The sequence below is a fragment of the Lytechinus pictus genome, unplaced genomic scaffold (genome assembly GCF_037042905.1).
Source record: "Lytechinus pictus isolate F3 Inbred unplaced genomic scaffold, Lp3.0 scaffold_19, whole genome shotgun sequence".
Taxonomy (NCBI): Eukaryota; Metazoa; Echinodermata; class Echinoidea; order Temnopleuroida; family Toxopneustidae; genus Lytechinus; species Lytechinus pictus.
Window position 1 is genome coordinate 4,818,996 of NW_026974140.1, and position 19,952 is coordinate 4,838,947.

The 19,952-nt window shown below is 36.5% G+C and overlaps 1 protein-coding gene across 1 annotated transcript; it reads left to right on the forward strand.

Moving 5' to 3' along the window:
* Positions 1 to 1,432: 1,432 nt before the first annotated feature.
* Positions 1,433 to 6,984, forward strand: LOC135157688 (sushi, von Willebrand factor type A, EGF and pentraxin domain-containing protein 1-like). Its single transcript, XM_064114156.1, has 7 exons — positions 1,433 to 1,567; positions 1,795 to 2,043; positions 2,377 to 2,619; positions 3,174 to 3,386; positions 3,680 to 4,276; positions 4,764 to 4,925; positions 5,509 to 6,984. Exons 1-7 carry the CDS (start codon positions 1,525 to 1,527, stop codon positions 5,673 to 5,675), a joined length of 1,674 nt encoding a protein of 557 aa, XP_063970226.1. The 5' UTR covers positions 1,433 to 1,524; the 3' UTR covers positions 5,676 to 6,984.
* The last annotated feature ends 12,968 nt before the right edge of the window (positions 6,985 to 19,952 follow it).

Sequence of the window (19,952 nt, forward strand, 5' to 3'; positions counted from 1 at the left end):
CATTAAAATTAAGTTGACAAAATTAAATATTGTGAGTAGAACTGACAAATTGAAAGAAATAATTAAGCCTTCCCCAACCGCCGAACGGTTTTGAAGGGGATCACCATGCATAAAATCATGGTACTTTTTATGTTTTGTACGCTATTTGGAGGAAAAAGAGTGTGGAGGCTTCAGCCCAGACCCCCTTCGGTTCTGTGTCTGCTGGATGGTAATCAAGAACACTTGGTCACTTAGTACTCTAGATCACAGGGGAAATTGATAAGAGAATAAAGACGGATCCCAGGTAAAAAGATAATATAGGTTTTCATGTCCAATTTCATGTCAGAGTCACTTAAATGTGTTAATTTGCATTTTAATTCACGCGATATTTTTTCCCCGGAGACATCGGTCATTCAAAGTTTAGAATGGGATTCATTAAAATACGCTATAATTCCTTTATAAACATTCAACTCAATTCATGGTCAAGACTACCTCAAATTTGATAATTTTTATACTAAATTGTTAAGTGCTTTTGATTTCGTTTGAAAGTAAAGATGTTTGTAATGGTCTTACAAAGTAACGAAAATAATTTTTCTTTTTACTTGTTCTAAATTTCGGGCAATGAAATTCAAGAATTGTGCATTTAATCAACAATGACCGATATAACTGCTTGAGCATCCAATTTAATTTTTAAAAGTTCAAATTAATGATATTTTATTCGTTTGTTTTGCACGACATCTGTATTATGTGTGAATATATAAGTTTCTAGCATGTTAATGTTTAAACATAATGTATAATAAGAGTAAAATTGTTGTGCACTTTGGCTAAATTAGATATAGGCCTATGTTTAGCTCAAATATGAATTTCAACGATGCCCTTGTCCATTTTTCCACAAAAACGCTTGCATTTTATGAGTTTATTATTTTTTGTCACAGTATAGCGTTTCAATGTAGATATTTAAATGCCATCATTTTGGGACCCAGGTATGATTTATATTGCATCTTTTGCAAAGGGTTTTGCATTTCGTTTACAAAGAAGTTAAGGACAATTCCATATTTTTCCTTTTCACCCGACAATGCTGACTGTGTGGGCTCAGTGTGATGAAAAAAAATCTTACCCGCGCCTGAACATTTACTTTTAGAAAGTCAGTGTCTTAACGGTATATTCTTCAAAATAAAACAACTCGTTCTATTTAAAAAAATCAAATCTAAATCTAATTGAACTTTGTCACTACTGAAACCTGAAACGAAAAACAATAAAAAGAAATTGTGAAAGCGTAACTTTGGAAAATGTACCCCCAATGGACTAGGCACACCGATACAAGGACACAATGATATTCAGATCAGTGACTAGAGATCGAGCGTTCAATAGTTTGCCTAAAACGCCGATATCGTGAACATAGAGGGCGCTAATGCAAAAACATATTATCGGAGAGCCAACCGAAGCATGTCAGAAGAAAAGATAAAAGCGAACGCTTCCGTTTTCGCTGCAAAAGGGCACGCTGGCGTCTTGAATGGCAAGAGCACTGACCCGTAGGAAAGAAAAATGGACAATGGCACGCTCAGCGGGTTCGCCGTAGAATATAAAGGTAAAGACGCACGCACACTTTTGACAACACGCCTTATGAACCGGGACTTTCGGCATTTATGGTGTTCACATGAGCAATGTACTATCAACTTTAACCTTCACATATTTCACTTCCTAGAACATTTGTTAAGTGTTAAGAAATCGATAGTGATCTATGGTCATCATCGATGATTGAAACCTGTTTCCCCGTTGTTTAACTTTCTATTTAAAAATATTATTTTTCACTAGACATCGAACCACCTGAGCTTCTGTCTTGTCCCGAATCATTCATCGTTGCTAAAACCAATCCTGATGGAGTAGAAGTGACCTTTGACCTACCTTCTGTGCATGACAACAGTAATGGCAGCCTTAAACTAGTGACAACACCAGAAAACCTGACTTCACCTTATCTCATTTCCCATGATTCATCATTCTCATTTGAGTTCTTTGATGGTGGTAACAATAGTGTGAAATGTACCTTCGACATACAGGTTAAAGGTAAGGTGCATTAGGGGACATTTTCAATTCATCACTCACAAACTTTTTCAAATTATGGAAATTAGCAGGTTTGAAAGTTAGTTTCACGTGATGATAAGTACTATTGACTTTTTCTTTCAGAATGTTAAGCACTAAACTTTTATTTATGCAGAATTTTTATCGTTTCATGTTGATGATCCCCCCTTTTTTTTTGGGGGGGGGGGTTATTAACAATGTCTTCCTTGATATCGATTTACCCATCGATTTAAGCGGTCTTATTTTCACCTTAAAACTGACATACCAAGGCATATTTTTTCACCCTCTCCTGACCCAATGTTCATTTTACTTTCTCAGAGGAGTTTGGTGTTGACATCCTATATTGTCCAGAAGAGGTTACTGTGGAAACAGAGAAAGAAGCCAACGTCACGTGGCCTCGGCCAAGGTTCCGCGGAGAGAACTTGACTAACATAGAGGTAACAAGCTCCATCAATGGCACCTCAGCAATGCTACAGATTGGCTTCTATCCTATCGAGTATACGGCAGTTAATAAATTCACCGGGAAGGAGTCTACATGTCGATTTAATATCACTGTTAAACGTGAGAATAATCACATCCTATTTTGTAGATATGTTTTCCGTTTCTGTCAGATAAAAGTCAAGCGAGTTTTCAAATGCACCGCTAAGCAATCAGTTTGGTAATGTTGATTAAGAAACGCAGCTTTTGGATTAACTTTGAATGTAGATTTTGGCATCAGGAGAGTCTGCGCTCTTTTCTTAAAATGGACAAATGTTTTATGCATTCTGGCATTCTCATTTTTTTCTTCAAAACATAATCCCAGAGTGATATCCATTAGAAATAACAGAGAAATTTTGCTTTAAAAAACATTCAAATAGCATCTACTATCTCTCCGACTCCAGTTACACCTTGAAAATCTGTCCAGGCTCTTAAAAACCCATTGCCTCCATATGCAAATCATGCATGACCTTGCAATTGGCACAACCGTCCGAATATTGGCACCCCAGAAACTGAAATGTTCAAAATCGGAAGGTTTTTAACGACAAATGGTAATGAAAGCGCAGTCAAACTGTGATTAACTGATCACGAGTATGGAATAACGCATGTCATATTCCATTTGTTTGTTATCCATATAGCGCTTCCATGTCCCTTGCTCGATTCACCTCTAAACGGCGCCTTGTCGTGCCGTAAATGGGAAACCATCGATATCTGCAGCATGTCCTGCAAGGAAGGCTATGACATCCCTCGTTTATCATCAAGACAACAGCCTCCAACACTCTACACTTGTTCTGCATTGCAGGGTTCATCCAGGGAATGGAAACCCAATGGCAATGTTGTGGATTGTTCAGGTATGAAACTGGATTAATTCTTTTCACTTAAGACAGTTTATATTCTCCCCATGATGTAGTCCCGTCCATGTTACGCACCTTCTCTTCAGTTCTCACTATTACATCACATTCCCCTTTTAGAATGGTAAAGTTGAGATATTCTCGGTGCCGCAAAGCGCATACTGCCGTTCCTATATTCACCTGTGTAGTTTCCTGTAATAGCCTGTGCAGCGCAAGGGAACACGAGGTAGCGTAAGCTACATATATTTTTGATATTGTCATTTCGTATTGTTTTTATTTCCTTGATTCTAAAGAGGTCAAAGGGAGGCGGTCCCAACTGCCAGCTGGACTAATCTATTACGAAGGTGACTGTGGTCAATTGGTGACCCAACAGAACATTGCTTCGGCCCTAACCACCCTGATCCAAGCCTCAACGTTTAGCGATCTTTGCAACCACAAGCAGTGTTCGGTCACTGACGTATCTGTCACTTGTGGACCACTGGACATCCTGTCACCACCACCTGCCCAAAGACGTCGAAGAATGGTAAGCAGTGATGCGATGTCCACAGACAGGTTATCCGGCGCAAGTCGTCGTAACGTCCCCAGGGCCTCCTGGGCTTCCAATGTGACGATGGTGTCTTTCGACATTTCAACAAGGTACGACATCATCGAAGATTCCATAGACGACGTTCCATCCCGAAACGCCGATGACAGCTTGGTCGAAATCAAGGAGCATCTTGCTCAACTGGTCCACGAGATTATCCTTACAGGGACTGCAGCAGGTGTAGATGCTGATACGGTGGAACGGATTGCTCAACTGCCAATTGATGACTCATCATTGGTTCTTGGCGAGGTCATATCAAGCTGTGACAAAGGATATGTTTCAAGAACAGGATCACCAAATCAGTGTGGTAAGTTGAGGTTCAAACAGATATTTATAAACTAGTACTTTATTTAAAATGTTCATCTTCGTTTCATATGATAAAAGTTATTCAACCGAATCAATTCAATTCAATTCAAATAAAACATTTATTTTCTTCCATTTCATCACATATTTTTCTTGTAAACATAAGTTCATACATAAATCAATTTGTTATGAAAAATATAAATATATACATGTTGGGTCTGAGGAAGAAGGCGTATACCCAAAATTGTTGATTTTGCTGATTTGATCTTTAACAAAAATTTAACGAAAATCCGAGACAAATATGTTCTAAGAGATATCGTGTCAATAGCAGGAACAAAATCACATGATAAGTACGGGGGGGGGGGGGGTACTGGCAACAAAACTACAAACATGATTACAAAAAACTCAACGAATTGATAAAAAACTTGTATAAGTCATGTCGAGAAAGGGCACCAACAAGTATTTAACTAGGCAAACATATCTTTTCCTAGTTGCCTGTCCGCCAGGATTTTTCTCGGATGGAGCCAAGGATGTATGCATCCCATGTACCAGTGGGTCTTACCAAGACGAATCTGCACAGTCTTCGTGCAAAATATGTCCGTATGGTCAAACAACGTCTAAAGAGGGCGCCAAACACATTAACGACTGTCGAGGTAATGTTAAAACCATTTCAAAGAATGCTTGAATACCAATTGAAATACATAGTCATGTAAAAAGGACGTCAGTGTGAAGTTTGAGTTCGGATCAACAAGAAATGTATTGTAATATTTGTTTGGCGATGATTTTTAGTCAACAATATAACATTGCGAACATATTATCAAGCCGAGATGAGACAATTTGAAACTCATTATTATATACACTATGTTTCAAGATAAACAAAGTCTATCTAGGTATTTAAACTGTCATTACAGTTATTAGATAGAGAGTGGGGGCTTTCATCTGCCTTTGCCATCTGTTAAGCAGTGAATTCTGATAACTACGTGACATGAATCCTTGATCTTTATTAGCTGAGAAGCACTAGTGCATTGACTATTACTATGAGAAAATGACAACTTGTCAGTGCTGACAACTTTAACGAAATATTCTCTCAAATCTAAAACGGAATTATATCATTTTCAAATATTAACTCAAATTATTTACTATTTAAAAATAATATCCATGGATATTACATTAAAAGATTACCTGATACAATTCTTAAGTATCACTTCTTTAAACCTTTTCCATCTTCACTTTCAGACCAATGTTCCCCTGGATCATTCTCACCCTCTGGATTGGTTCCCTGCATATCATGTGATCTTCGATCTTACCAATCAGAAGCTGGCCAGCGATCATGTGATACCTGTCCCACCAATCAAAAAACGTATAGATACGGGGCGACCTCAATAGATGAATGCTACTTTTAAGTGACTGTCAAACCTGAGATAATGTCGTTATGGTTTAAATTTCAAAAGAGGATTTATAAATTGATATCTGCTTTAAAAAAGTGGCTAATGGTTTTCACAGTTTCGTCGAAAAATGTAATGGGATATGAAATATGAGAATGATGAGTCTTTCCCATCCACGAGTAGACAAAAAGATCATGTGACCTCATGGCCCGCCAATTTTCCTATTTTTCGAAGTAAAATCGTGGTCTCAAACATGTCAAAGCGTCAAGATTTACGTATATATTTTTAATCTTTTTAAAAAATTATTTACATAGATCATGTAGATTGAAGTAAGAAAGAATTAATGCGCAAGAATTACCAAAAAAAATATTTTAACGTTATTCCAGTGTACTAAGTGCTCCCTTAAATAAAAATAAAAAGGAAACTTAAAGAATTCATGTCCGCAAAAAAAAATAGTTTGAAACAATATAAAAATCTGTGTCATTTATTTGGTTGAATAGAGACATCAATATCCCTTGAATTTTCATTTCAAATATGTAATGAAGTACATGTATATATACATCATTTACATCATCTGCAGGGATTGCGGTATTGTCCATGATTTGGTAATGATATTTTTTACGATCAACATGATTTTTCATACCCAGACTACTCACTTAGGAGAGATGAAATTTGTACACTCATATTAACAGTACTCGCAGTGATCTTGATAGCATATTGAAGGAACTTATTTGTATGTTGATTTTCTTGAAATACTTTTTTTAGATAGTGGTTATTAGAGATGTATGAACCTGTTCAGTTAATTTTCCTTTTTATAAGAGAATATTGGATTTCTTTGGTCAGAAATATAACCATGCATGAGAGTGCTGAAATGCTTTACTCAGATGTAATCAGATACATGACACCTCCCTGGGGAAAATGACAATCATCGTTGGTTTTGATGGGCTAAGATTTATATGTTACACCGCTAACTGTCGAATTGACAACACGTCAGTGCACACACTCAGCTTTCATGGACAGGAATTGACTTTACCATTATCTTGCCCCATACAATTTGTCGACAGTCAATATAGACCTTATGCATTGCGTCATCGCGTCGCCATTTTTAAGACGAGGCCGTTGTCTTGCACGAGTTGGTGATCTGCAGCAGCTGGCGCACCTCGGATAACTCATTCTACGTGTATTCCTGTATCCTCTAAGAGAGGGCGCTCTGAGAGTATAACGTCATATGCATGAGGTCTATACAAATGCTGTTGATGTTGTTTTATAATCGTATTTATCAGGATGCTGGACATGGAGAGGAAATAAAGGCGCATTGTAAAGTCTACAAAGTGTTTCGTGTATTCACTCTTAATCGTTTTAAGCTATTTTTATCGTCATATAGGCCTACCAGGGGCAGAACCACGATATTGTGATGGGGGAGAACCTATAAAATCAAATCATTGAATTAAAGCTTTTGTTTTTAGTTACCCTGCAAAGACCTTTCCTTTTTATATTTGTCTTTCTTCACCCATTTTCCCCCTCTTGATGTTTGTCTTTCCCCTTTTTACTTGAAAAATCAGACGGGGCAGCTACCCGTGTCACCACCCCATGACCCCGGTCTTGATAGTTCATTAATCGTTCTTTGCTGATAAGGTATGCCTGTTCAAGACTGCACCACAACCTGAATTATGTTTTCTTTTCAAACGTCAGCAATTCTCAAGTAGTCACTTCCACTATGACACATTGTTTACAAACTTGGACTGAAATTTTTTTTTTGTTACTTTGCATCAACTGGTTAAAATAACGCGAGTCCCTTTCTTTGCATTCATACCAAGAAGCCCAAGATCAAACCTTAACTCCTTCATTAACATAGCTCTAGAATTCTTTTTAGCATTTTCTAGTTTTTCTATAAAGGTAATAGCATTAGTACGATCTTTCGTTGTTCTAAATTATTGATTTCAAATGATTTTCCAGTTTTTCTAAAGTATTTACATAAGTACGATCTTTTAACTGTTTTTCTTGATTATTAATTTCAAATGATTAAAAAAATATATTCATCAAGTTTCGTGCAGAAATCAGCATGAGAAGTAGACAATTTCGTTTAAACAAGTGGAATATAAATCGATTCTTACGATGTTATTCAGTTATTTGACTCGGAAAATTAAACCCAGCGCACACCGTATACTAGTATGCGATTCGTTGCGATCCGATTTTCAAAGAAATTATAATAACATTGATATAAACATTCCAAACATCAAAATCTTTACTATAGCGATCAGAGATAAGAATAGGACTACCGAAATCAACATTTAATCTATAGTTCGAGACTGCCTGTAGGAATAAAAGCAAATTCAATTTCAAATCGCTATGACGTCATCATCGGCTGCAAATTGAAGCCGATTTGGACTTTATTCAGACAACAGGGCTTGGCGCAAACATGACAAAGCAAAATCATGATTTTATTATTCCCAACATTATGCCGAATTTCAAATAAAGTAAGTTTTCTTCTTGGAACTCATATATATATCATATTTATTGCGAAATGTGATTTGTTAAAAATTGCGTCGTATATCGGATCGCATATAGTGTGCGCTGGGCTTTAGTGTTAACAAATACTTATTATATTTTCTGTATATAATTAGTTTTCAACTGAAAAGTATTCTGACGAAGTAGTAAGTTCTAGGTTTTCGTTTCCGGTGGAATTTCTCACAAAGTCAATAGTACATGGGCTAAAATAAACTCATTTTGAACTGTGAATAAATATCAATTGACAAAGTAAAGATGAGAGTATAAAAAACAACACGAGTTCATGGCACTTTTTATATGATTCAAAGAAAACATTACTGGTCAGAATGAGCGTAAATCTTTTCAGACAGAGCGAAAGATAGAGATATAAAGACAGTTACTGTTATGTAGATGGAGAGATAGAGGGGGGGGGGGGGTGGGCAGAGAGGTTTATTTGCTTTCGTTTTTTTTGTTGTTGTTTTGTTTGGTCTCCATTTACCTCTTTTCTCTCTTTTGTAATGCTCCTCTTCCTTCTTCTTTTTCTTAAAAAATAAAAACAGATTAACATTGTTTTCAATGGAACATGGGTATAGTTATTCAACAAAGGCGTAATTAATCAAAATATTTGAGGGGGGCAGATATTGTGGATGGAGGGATAGTTCTAAAGCAAAATGAAGATGCGAGGGAACGGAGCGAGCGAGGAAAAATTATTAATTATTTAATACAAACATCTGATGTTAGATAGATTTTTAAGTAATTATTCCAGAAAATAAAGATATTGTATTTCATTTATTCCCTTACCTATTTCTTTCGATTGTTTATTGATCATCACGGATTTTTTCTTGGAGGAAGGTATAGCCCCCAAGCTCGCCCACCCCATCTGTACGCTAGAGTTTAACTAGCATGATATCCATTGCCACTTAGTTACGGGAATAATTAAAGTTAAATTTTGCCGAGATTATTATTTGCTTACTAGCAAAAATTTTGAATACGGATACCATGATTGCATCTCCAAACTCTTGTTTCAGTAACCATGTACAACAACATGAAAACGACCAATAATTGTATTTTGTGCATGTTCAGCCCCCCCCCCCCTCCAAATTCGTTCCACGGTTCATGTTTGATATTTTTGTCATGATTGTTCCTTCCTGATCGGGGGTACCATACCGGCTATCGTACCCTGTCATTACTGTCTTCAGTCAATATATATAATATAAATGAAAAAAATGATAATGACAAAATAGGTCAGGGAATGACTATGTCTTTGGAAATCACCAACAAGATCAAGTTTCAGGATACTATACTTTCGGGCGTAGAAGGTGGCGGTTCATGTTTGACATTTTTGTCATGATTGTTCCTTCCTGACCGGGGGTACCATACCGGCTATCGTACCCTGTCATTTCTGTCTTCAGTCAATATATATAATATAAATGAAAAAAATGATAATGACAAAATAGGTCAGGGAATGACTATGTCTTTGGAAATCACCAACAAGATCAAGTTTCAGGGTACTATACTTTCGGGCGTAGAAGGTGGCGGATAGAGGCAGAAGTTATATTAATTTTGGGAAGAAAAAAAGCGTGGTCTACCACTGCAAACAAAAAACCCTCGGATTGTCCTCCCACATTGTAACAATTGACCCGTCGACATTGATGTTATAATTAGATAATAACACAGGCGGTGGATCAGAGACCACGTCTTTCAGTATCTATATAAAACGTTGCATCAGGTCGGGGGATCGAAACCATGACGCCACGACTCTCACCCTTGAGTCTTGGGTGGATACACAACTGCAGTGTAAGGATTGCCAAGTTTGTAGTAGTGCGAAAATTTGAGCCATTGTTCTGTTGATTGCCCGCAGTAATTGTGTAACATAATTGGAAATGGTGTGATATGATTGGTAGTTATTATAATCATGATTATATTTTTTGACGAATCGATACTAAAATGGTATATAGTTTCCGTCCCCCCAAAAAAATTAAATAACTGTTACAACGCATAACCTTTACAAGTTTACATTCAAACTGTTTTTGAAATATGCTTCATTTGTTTTGCAATCGGTAATTTCTGAAGAGGAAAAGGGAGCGTTTGTCGGTATCTATTTTAAAAGAATCGTTTATAGGTTTTAGTTTTGACGATTTTTTTTCTGATTCAGAGTATGACGCGGCATCTCACTTTGCCAAATGCTCAGTAGACCTATAACGGTAACAGTTCACTTTTGTTTAGTATGATTACGAGGCTATAGCACTTTTCACATTTATCAAGAATATTTCGCCTTGACCGATTTGAAATGGACGATATATTTTTTCAACAGTAGACAAACGATATCACAACATACCTGGCTAACTACTTCGTATATTTATAGGTCATATTGGGAATGTTGGAATTATAAAAATAATCTGATGACTTTTTTTTTATTTTCAGGAAGTATAACCACAATCTAACTTGCTATTGCATCAAAACTAAGAAAGGGAATACTGGTGAAATACAAGTTATCAATCACACCTACCAATAATGAATAGTACCTGTTGACATATCAACTAAATATAGAGATCACGTCACGATATTGTGACAAATTAATGATTGATAAAAACAATATCGAAAATGAGAGAGAGAGAGAGAGAGAGAGAGAGAGGGGGTGATTAAACATGCTCTCCAAAAGGAGATAGATACTTCAATAGACAAGTAACCTTGAAATTAGAATGATTTTGTGCACTTGTCATTATGATAATAACGATTAGTACACCGATAGCCCAACCGGGTTAGTCGGAAATTCAGGAATAGTCCAGTCATTTTAGCCCAAATTGGAACAAATTGCAACAGATTCTTTTCACCACAATGCATTTCTGTGAGTCCCTAGTACGGCATACTAAAAGTCTCAAACTATCCGAATAGGGGAAAGGCATCTAATTTGCATAAATCCAAGATGGCTGCCAAAATTAATAGATATGCCTTATCCTTAATATTTTTTGCACAGACAATGGGAAAATCTTGAAATGAAAACGCAAGTCACTATGATTAAGATATTATAAATCGATTGAAATCGATTTCGGGACTGTCCGATTAATATTTTTTGAAAAATGTGAGAATTTATGCCAAAATTCTCATGTTTTCGGTCAAAAATTTCATGTGCAATGATATCTTTCTGTTTTATCATTAGCACCAACAACTAATGCAAACTATCAGCATTCGACACGAAAGGGGATATATCAACGAAAAAATTGATATGCTTCATGCCAGTATTAATGTCTTAACTTCCTTAGATAAAGGGCAAATACATCCCAATGTATTACTCGATATTGCAATAAAGTGACACCAAAAACCAACACCCGTGTCTTTGTCACACTTTTGATATCGACTATACAACGCGATCGCTGGCATGGCAGGTACGCCTTTAAAGATAGTACAACAGATTAAATCGGTCTTCCTCGCCTTTGTTGGTGTGACTAACACGGATAAATACATGTAATGTGCGTAGAGCGATAGAAAGGTCTATTACTTAGATGGGTATGTGGGCAAAGGGCGTTTTCTACATATTAAAGCAACTTTTATGTGAATGAAATCTTTTGGAAAAGTTAGAGGAAGCATTGCTCTGCACGCTGCATGCAATTACGTGACAGAACTTCAAAGCATAGTCCGCAATAGCCTGCCGAAGGCCCCCCCCCCCTTATCCGTAACTTAAGAGCCCCCAATGTGACAAAGTGGTGTTTTTGCTACAGAAAACAACTTTTATTTGTCCTGAAATCACTTGGAGGAAAAAGAGTAGGCTTTTCGCTATCAGTTACATGAAAAGAAGTCATGGCAGCAAATCCTACCCCCTCAGGGGTCTGTCGAAGTCACCAACCCCTTTTTGTATTTTGCCCATTTCTTGGAAAATTCGCCATTTTTTGCCAGATTGAGGTAAAAGGCGTTTCCCCTTTGCAGAAAACCACTTTCACTGTTTTGTAAGCACTTGGGGATGAACAAATATATCAGCTAAATGTAAAGAAGTGGTGGAACCGCAAAGCCTATCCCCTCAGGGGTTTGCCAAAGTCACTCACAGATTTTTCCATATTTTGCCAATTTATGGAAAAATCTATAAAGCCGGAGCCCTCATTGAGGCAGAAATTATTTTCTGATATATAGCAAGCCACTTCCAATGTCTTAAAACCACTTGGAGACGATAGTATAGCCTTTCCTCTATCTGCTTCATATAAAGAAGTGCTGGCAAATCGAATCCTACCCCCTCGCAGGGCTGCTGAATTCACCCACCCCTTTTTCGTATTTTGCCAATTTATGGGAAAATCTGCCAATATGGAGCCCCCATTGAGGCAAAACGGTGTTTCTGCTCTATAACAAACCACTTTCATTGTTTCGTAAGCACTTGGAGAAAAAAATTAGACTTTCCTCTACCAGCTACATATAAAGAAGTGCTGGCTCAGCAAAGCCTACCCCTCAGGGGTTGCCGAAATATCCCCACTCTTTTGCTTATTTTCCCTTTTTATTAGAAAAAAATTGCAGTTTTTGCCCCCCCCCCCTTTCAGGCAAAAAGACATTTCTGCTATATGGTAAAAATTCACTTTTATTATTTGAAACCTCTCAAAAATGAAAAAATAGGTTTCATCTATCGACTACATGTACAAAACTGCTGGCACATCGACCCTATATTAATTCAGGGGCTGTTGTATAGTCACCCCACGTTTTAGACGATTTTGCCTAATTGTTAGAAAATTAGTCAATTTTAGCCCATCATTAAGGCATAAGAGGTTTCTGTTATAGAGTAAACATGGTAAAGTCACTTTTATTTTTTTTTAACCACTTGGAGATGAAAGAGAAGGTTTTTTTCTATCAGCTACATAATATAACAAATTGTTAGAACATCGACGCCTTCCCTCTTCACAGTCAGTCCGCAGCCCGTCCGAAAGTGCTCTATTTTATTCAGCGGTATGCATAGCCGTCCGTGGTTATGCATACGTAATGAGCTGTGAAGACAAACTTTCCGATCGGTGTTTTTTGCTCTTAGAATCGTTTATTCCTCACAAAATTGGTCTTATTTTATAGATAAAACTTTGAAATTTATGATCAGCTAAATAAAATGCACATTTAATGTATTTTGAAGACCGATATTTAGCTTAGAAAAAATGATTTTTTTCAAGAAATATATGTGAATAAACAGAGCGCATTTTTGCATCGAAATCACACTTGCGTCAAATTGATATTATAATCAATATAAAGCGTAGACATTCTTCTTTACGACTGAAAAAGAATTATGAAATTTCATGATGTAGCAAAGTCAGGAACCACAAAAAACCACGGCAATGTCCATCGCGAAATGATTGGAATTGCAGTAGAATTGCCGACGCGTTCTGATTGGTCAACAGCGGCGCACAGACTTACAACATTTTATATAGCTTAAAAAACCCGCAAGAAGTACTGAAGCGATCGATGGCGAATTGCGTAAGCGCTAGTTTTGCCGTGTGCAAGGACCCTGGTTCGAATCCGCCAGACTGTGTTTTTTTTTTTTTTTTGGGGGGGGGAGGGGGTTGATGGGGATATGTTTATGCTTTTTCTTTCAATCATATTCCTTCATCGTTCCTACCCAGCTTTATTCTCTTTGTACTTTCATATGAAGTTCTATTTAGGCCTGTATTTATTAAATCATGGAGCTATTAATAGCTCTATGATTAATTCTTACTACTTCTTAATCACTGCTTTTGATTTTCAAGTTCTTGATTACACTTATTTGGGCAGGGGTGGGAAGGGAAGCGAGTTAAAGGTCAAGTGCACATCAACAAAAAAGTATTTGATTAAACAGAAATTTCCCTGTTTTAACACAAAACAGTTATATACACAAAACAATGGTATGCAAATAGAGTTGATTATGTCACTCACATCACATTACTTTTTAAATTTTTGTTGCATTTTTATTATATAAATTTTAGCAAATTTGATCTAAAAAATCTTTCTCGAATCACAATAGGTTACATTTATGGAAACTACGAATGTTAATGGAGGAATTAAAATCCCTCTCAAAATTTGTTAAAAAAATCAAAATAAAATAAACATGTCATGTACATGTATAAAAAAATAAAATACACAAGAAATTAGAGTGCGTGTGACATAATCGGTTCTGTAATTTGCACATTGACCAAGATGAGCATATAATTGTTTTATAAAATTAGGCAAATTTCTCAATGTCAAAATATTATTTTTTTAATTTTGAATCATAGTTTTTATGAAATTTTCTGCAATACTTTATTTTTCTTTAAATTCAAATTAATTTTTTGGTGGGGTGGACTTCTCCTTTACTCTTTGCTTGGAATAGGGAATGCACATTAATATTTATCCACGAACAAAATTGTCTAAACATATGCAAATCAGTAATTGGACACATGCTCACTTTCCTTTCATCCAGGCCACTCCCTCACATCCACCAGGTTTAGTCTTATAACAAAAATTATGAATTAATTATAATACCATCACACCATAGCTCCATGATCACACAACATTCATACAGTGCTTCACAACAAATATTTCACTTCTGTTTATATATGCAATAATTACTGTGGAAAACAAAAACAAGGCGTAACCACATTCAAATACCGTTTAAAAGGACAAATATATTATACCTTTCGAAAAAAAAATTTTTTTGAACATACATGGCACTTAACCTTCAGCACATTAGATAACATATAACAGAGTTGCTTGAGAACAAAATATAATTATGGGGCATTGCAAGAAACTTATGTTCAATTGCAAATCAACTACATGTTTGTGTTTAATCAAAGGACTTACCCTTAATTTTGGAATGTGTGATTGAGTAGAAAGTTTCTTGCAATGCATTAAAAATGTTCTTTGGTTTTGAATTGTGAATTTTTATTTTTGTCAAGCTGTATTCCTGTCCAAGTCAGTATTCTTAGTCCTCCCCAAAACTGTGCTCTAATTTTTTTGTTTCCAATATCGATAAAGATCAATTTTCTGTTGCAAACGAAAAAAGGGCTTTGTCCAAATCATGGTCTGACCATTATAGTACATGATGGAATCTCCCAGAATGAAGTAGCAAGCAGAGACCAGAGTCAGCAAGTATGCAGATCTGTGTGTAGAAGAGACACAAAAGAGAGAAATAGTCTAAATTATTCAAAGTATGAATTATGTTACATGTAAGTCAATTAAGAGACTAACTAAGTACTGTCTGTGACAGCCACAATTTTTTTATTTGAACAAAATGGTTTATAAATACTACTGAGTACGGTATTACCAGACTTTTTACTTTGACTTTAAACTGTTTATAGTCTCTAGAGTAGACTGTCTGAGCTAATCATCATTTAATTCTTAACCGCAGCCTGGGGCAAAAATCATCATGGACATGGGGCTCAACTTCGACTAATAAAGAAAAAAGGTTAACAATTTTCAACATAAATCAAGAAATATCTCAATCTATAAAAACTTGATGGAATTCGGAAACCTGATAATTATTGAATAAAACTTTAGAAGGGATCTACTTATTAAGCTTCGTTTATATTAAGTCTTAATAAAAAAAAGTCCACCGTCCACAGACCACAGTCACATTTATAATGCGAGCCATCTGCCATCATTACAGAAGTTTCAACGTATGGGACCAAAGGCGAAATTCTACCAACCCGCGACGAACGTAATTTTGGCATTATTTCGCGCCATCGTGGAGTGAACGAGAAGGTTACTTCCGGGTACAACGTAAATTTCTTGATTTTTAGGGTATCATTTTCTCTAAAATAAAAATATAAGGTGAGTTTGCGTCAAGTTGGTTCTGACATATTTTGAACAGTGACTTTTCTTCTTTCTAAAAAACCCCGATCGAAACAATTTGGTTGTGTAGCAAAGTCAGGAACCAAAAGTGAAATTCCGACTACAAAATCGCAGTTAAAATATTACTAAAATAAGCATCAATGAAAGAGGTAAAAATGGTAGGTTGAAATTGTCGAAATATGGAAAATTATAGACCAAAATGTAGATGAAGGTCTTGAGAATAACTTACCACAATTCGTTTCGACGTAAACTGAAGTTAGCGACCAGTACAGAGCTATTACTTCAGCCCCTCCAATTCAGTGGGAAAATCAAGCCAAATTGATCGCACGTTTTCCTTCGGAGTCTGCTAGAGGGCCGCTGAATAAATCTCCGTGAATATGCTCATTATCGCGCGAGCTGCGGTCTGACTGTTCAGGGGCTTCACATTGACAGATTTTTCCCATAAGGCAAAAAATGCCATTATTTTGGTGTACAACGTCACGTGACTTGCCTATGACAGTTTCCGTGCCTAGACCCTTTCATTTTAAACAATGAATACAGTCCAAACAGAATCGAATTTATGCATTTAATGTTAATAGTATGAATGTTCGTGTAGTATAAATCTTTGCATACTAATATTTATGATATAGCTATAGTTTGAGAGAGCCAATGTGTATAATAGTATCGAGTCCGGAATTGATTTGATTTGCAATTGGGTCTGAAAACATATTATATCCCTTACTTAAGATTGTTGTATTGAGAGTGTACACAAGGATAAAAAGAATAGTTTTACTACGAAAAACGTTTGCCGTGAAATAGTTCATTTTCCTTGCTGACGTCACGCATAGTCCATTTTTTCCCTAGGGAAAAGGTGACCTATAGGCCTACGTTTTTTTGACCCCCCCCCCCCTACCTCGCGATTCGCGAGCTGTGCGGCGCGATGCGAGCAGAGCGCTGCTCAGCCAGGCCAACGGCACTCTCCACTGCATGCCACGGGAAATTTTCGGCGAGCTGCACTAACCAGGTGCGCTCGCTGAACAGAGGATCCATACGGCAAGACTTATTATTTTCTCAACTTCTCAACGATTGTTCTATATCGACTTATTAAAAATCGTAAAATGGTATGAGTGGAAGGGATATAAAACAAATATGGCTAAAACTATTCGCACTCAGGAACATCACATGGTACTATTCTCCCTCGGGCCGATGGCCCTCGGGAGAATAGTACTATGTGATGTTCCTTCGATGCCAGATCCTCGAGTGTCATTGTATATTTGTATAGTACATTTTAGTATAACTAAATGGTTTACTGACGGATGGTCTATTATCACTTAGTCTAATCATCAGATGGGCTAACAACATTCGGGCTAAACCCACTTAGTCCAATTCTCTTTTGGTCTAATGACCACTTGGTCTAATAGCCAATTAGTCTAATGTCCACTTGGTCTAATAGCCACTTGGTCTAATGACCGCTTGGTCTAATAGCCAATTGGTCTAAAGACCACTTGGTCTAATAGCCACTTGGTCTAATGCCCAGTTGGGCTAATCGTCACTTGGTCTAATTTTCATTTGGTCTAATTGCCATTTCATCTAACGGATTTTATTGTCACTTGGTCTAATTGCATTTGGTCTAATACCAGTTCGTCTAATAGTCGGATGGTCTAATACTAGTTGGTCTAATACCAGTTGGTCTAATTCTCACTTGGTCTATATTGCAGTTGATATGGTCCAATGTGCAGTTGGTCTAATCCTCACTTGGTCCATTATTCAGTTGGTCTAATGTGCAGTTGGTCTAATTTCCATTTTGGTCAATTTCCACTTGGTCTAATTTCCAGATAGTCTAACATTCATTTCGTCTACATGCCATTTGGTCTAATTTGTAAAGTCTGCATGGTGACTTGTTTTCAATTTTTTGGTGAAATTTGTTAGTTACTTCCCGCGCGCCGGCTTCGAATCTTCACTCGCGCGCCCCTCGATATTTGAGTACAGTTAGAGTGACGTATATTTCGTCCCCAACTTAATTTTGAAAATATGGGGATTTTCGAAAGCCTGTGGGGACGAAAAAAATATGGGGATTAAACAAACTTTGGGGATTTTTTTGTCTGTTTCAGGGGATTTTTGAAGGTTTTGGTGAAAAACAATCAAATTTGCTATTTTGCTGTAAAATAACGCTATAATATAGAGGTGGAAAAAAATACGATATTATTTATTTATCCACCTCTGTGTATACGATCTACTGTAGATAGTTAACGCTGGCTTAATTACCCAATCATGGTTCCCAAGTTTTCAAAAAAACAAAAATCCCTGATTTTTCTCTGATGAAGTTAAAAAATTCCCGAATAATTTTTAACCCATTCCCAGTTTCTCATGTTTTCTAAGTTTGCAGTAAATTACATGTATTATTATTTTTTTTGTTATGCATGTATAATGTACCAGTAGGCTTATACTTGTATTGTAGTAAAAGAGGCTACACTAAAAAAAACACCATAACATGTCATTCAATGAATGCTGTTTTAATATACAACAAAATATAACAGAGTCTGAATGACTATCGTGCTTTCGACTTTTGGGCCGATCAAAATTCCCTGATTTTGCTCTCAATTGAGGCATTTTCCCCGGATTTGAGGCAATCCCTGACTGGAGAAACCGTAAAAAAATCCCTGATCTCCCTGATGGGGTGGGAACCTTGCCAATCCATTTTAAGGAGGAGGCAAAGAATTAGAAAAAAAAACAGAATGAGAAGATATATAAGATGAATGACTATTGTGGTGATAACTGATAAAGGTCTGCAAGCGTAGACTATACTGTGTTATTACACGTCATAATGATGTGGCTGCTACCAAGATGGTCGCAGTGATGTTGTTGGAGCTAACCCGATAGACCTGTATAGTGTTATCAAACTATATCTAATTGGTCTGTTATTTGCCTCCAAACTAACTATTGAAATAACTAAACAAAATATTCATAACAAAATTACGTGATCTAATGGCTTGTAGTTTTGGATTCCCCCAAACTGCATAACTAGGCCATCAAGTTCAAGTATCGTCCGTAATGGTGCATCACAATGATTTAAAAGAGGCATAAACATGTTTACCAAATAGGTATCCACACAATCAATTACATTATATTTTCGTTCCTTTCTTCATAATAATTTTTTTCTCATGAAACCCCGCCATTCGACCATTATAAGCTACAAGGTCCCCAACTTATTGTTCTGTAAATGTGCATGCGGTGATGCAATGATTATGAGTATGATTTAATTTTCATCATCATCTTATAATCGATATACAGGCCTAATTATAAGAATTATTTGATGAGAATAATTCATTTGATCATCGATAGTCCTTCACGGTGAGGTTTTGCACCCACCAGCCCTACCCCGGCTCTACCCCTCCGGATCCTGGCGATATGTATTAACTGATGCATGGTATTTATCCATTACATACCATATTTGCTCATTCTAAGATAAAATAAATAATAATGAATGATGCTATACTAGAATAAATGGACATTAGACCAAGTGTGAATTAGACCAAATAAAAATTAGACCAAGTGACGATTAGCCCAACTGGTTATTAGAACAATTGGCAATTAGACCAGGTGGTCATTAGACCATTTGGCTATTAGACCAAGTGGTCATTAGACCAATTGGATATTAGACCAAGTGGACATTAGACTAAATGGAAATTAGACCAAGTGGAAATTAGACCAAACGGTCAATAGACCATGTGGCAATTAGACAAAATGATAATTAGACCAAGTGGAAATTAGCCGAAGTGGAAATTAGACCAAGTGTTGTTAGACAAACTGGAAATCAGACTTAATGGTTTTAGCCCAACTGCTCATTAGACGAATTGGATATTAGACCAAGTGGAAATTAGACAAATTGGATATTAGACCAAGTGGAAATTAGCCCAACTGGTTATTAGCCCAAATGGAAATTAGATGAATTGGATATTAGACCAAGTGGGAATTTGTCGAATTGGATATTATACGAACTGGTTGTAGACGAAATGAGTTTAGACTATGTGAAGTTGGACGAACTGATAAGTAGACCATGTGGTA

Coding starts and splice junctions, on each gene's coding strand:
- LOC135157688 (XM_064114156.1), top strand. CDS start 1,525: ATGGACAATGGCACGCTCAGCGGGTTCGCCGTAGAATATAAAG. Junction 4,277..4,763: donor AGGATCACCAAATCAGTGTG/GTAAGTTGAGGT, acceptor ATCTTTTCCTAG/TTGCCTGTCCGCCAGGATTT. Junction 4,926..5,508: donor ACACATTAACGACTGTCGAG/GTAATGTTAAAA, acceptor CTTCACTTTCAG/ACCAATGTTCCCCTGGATCA.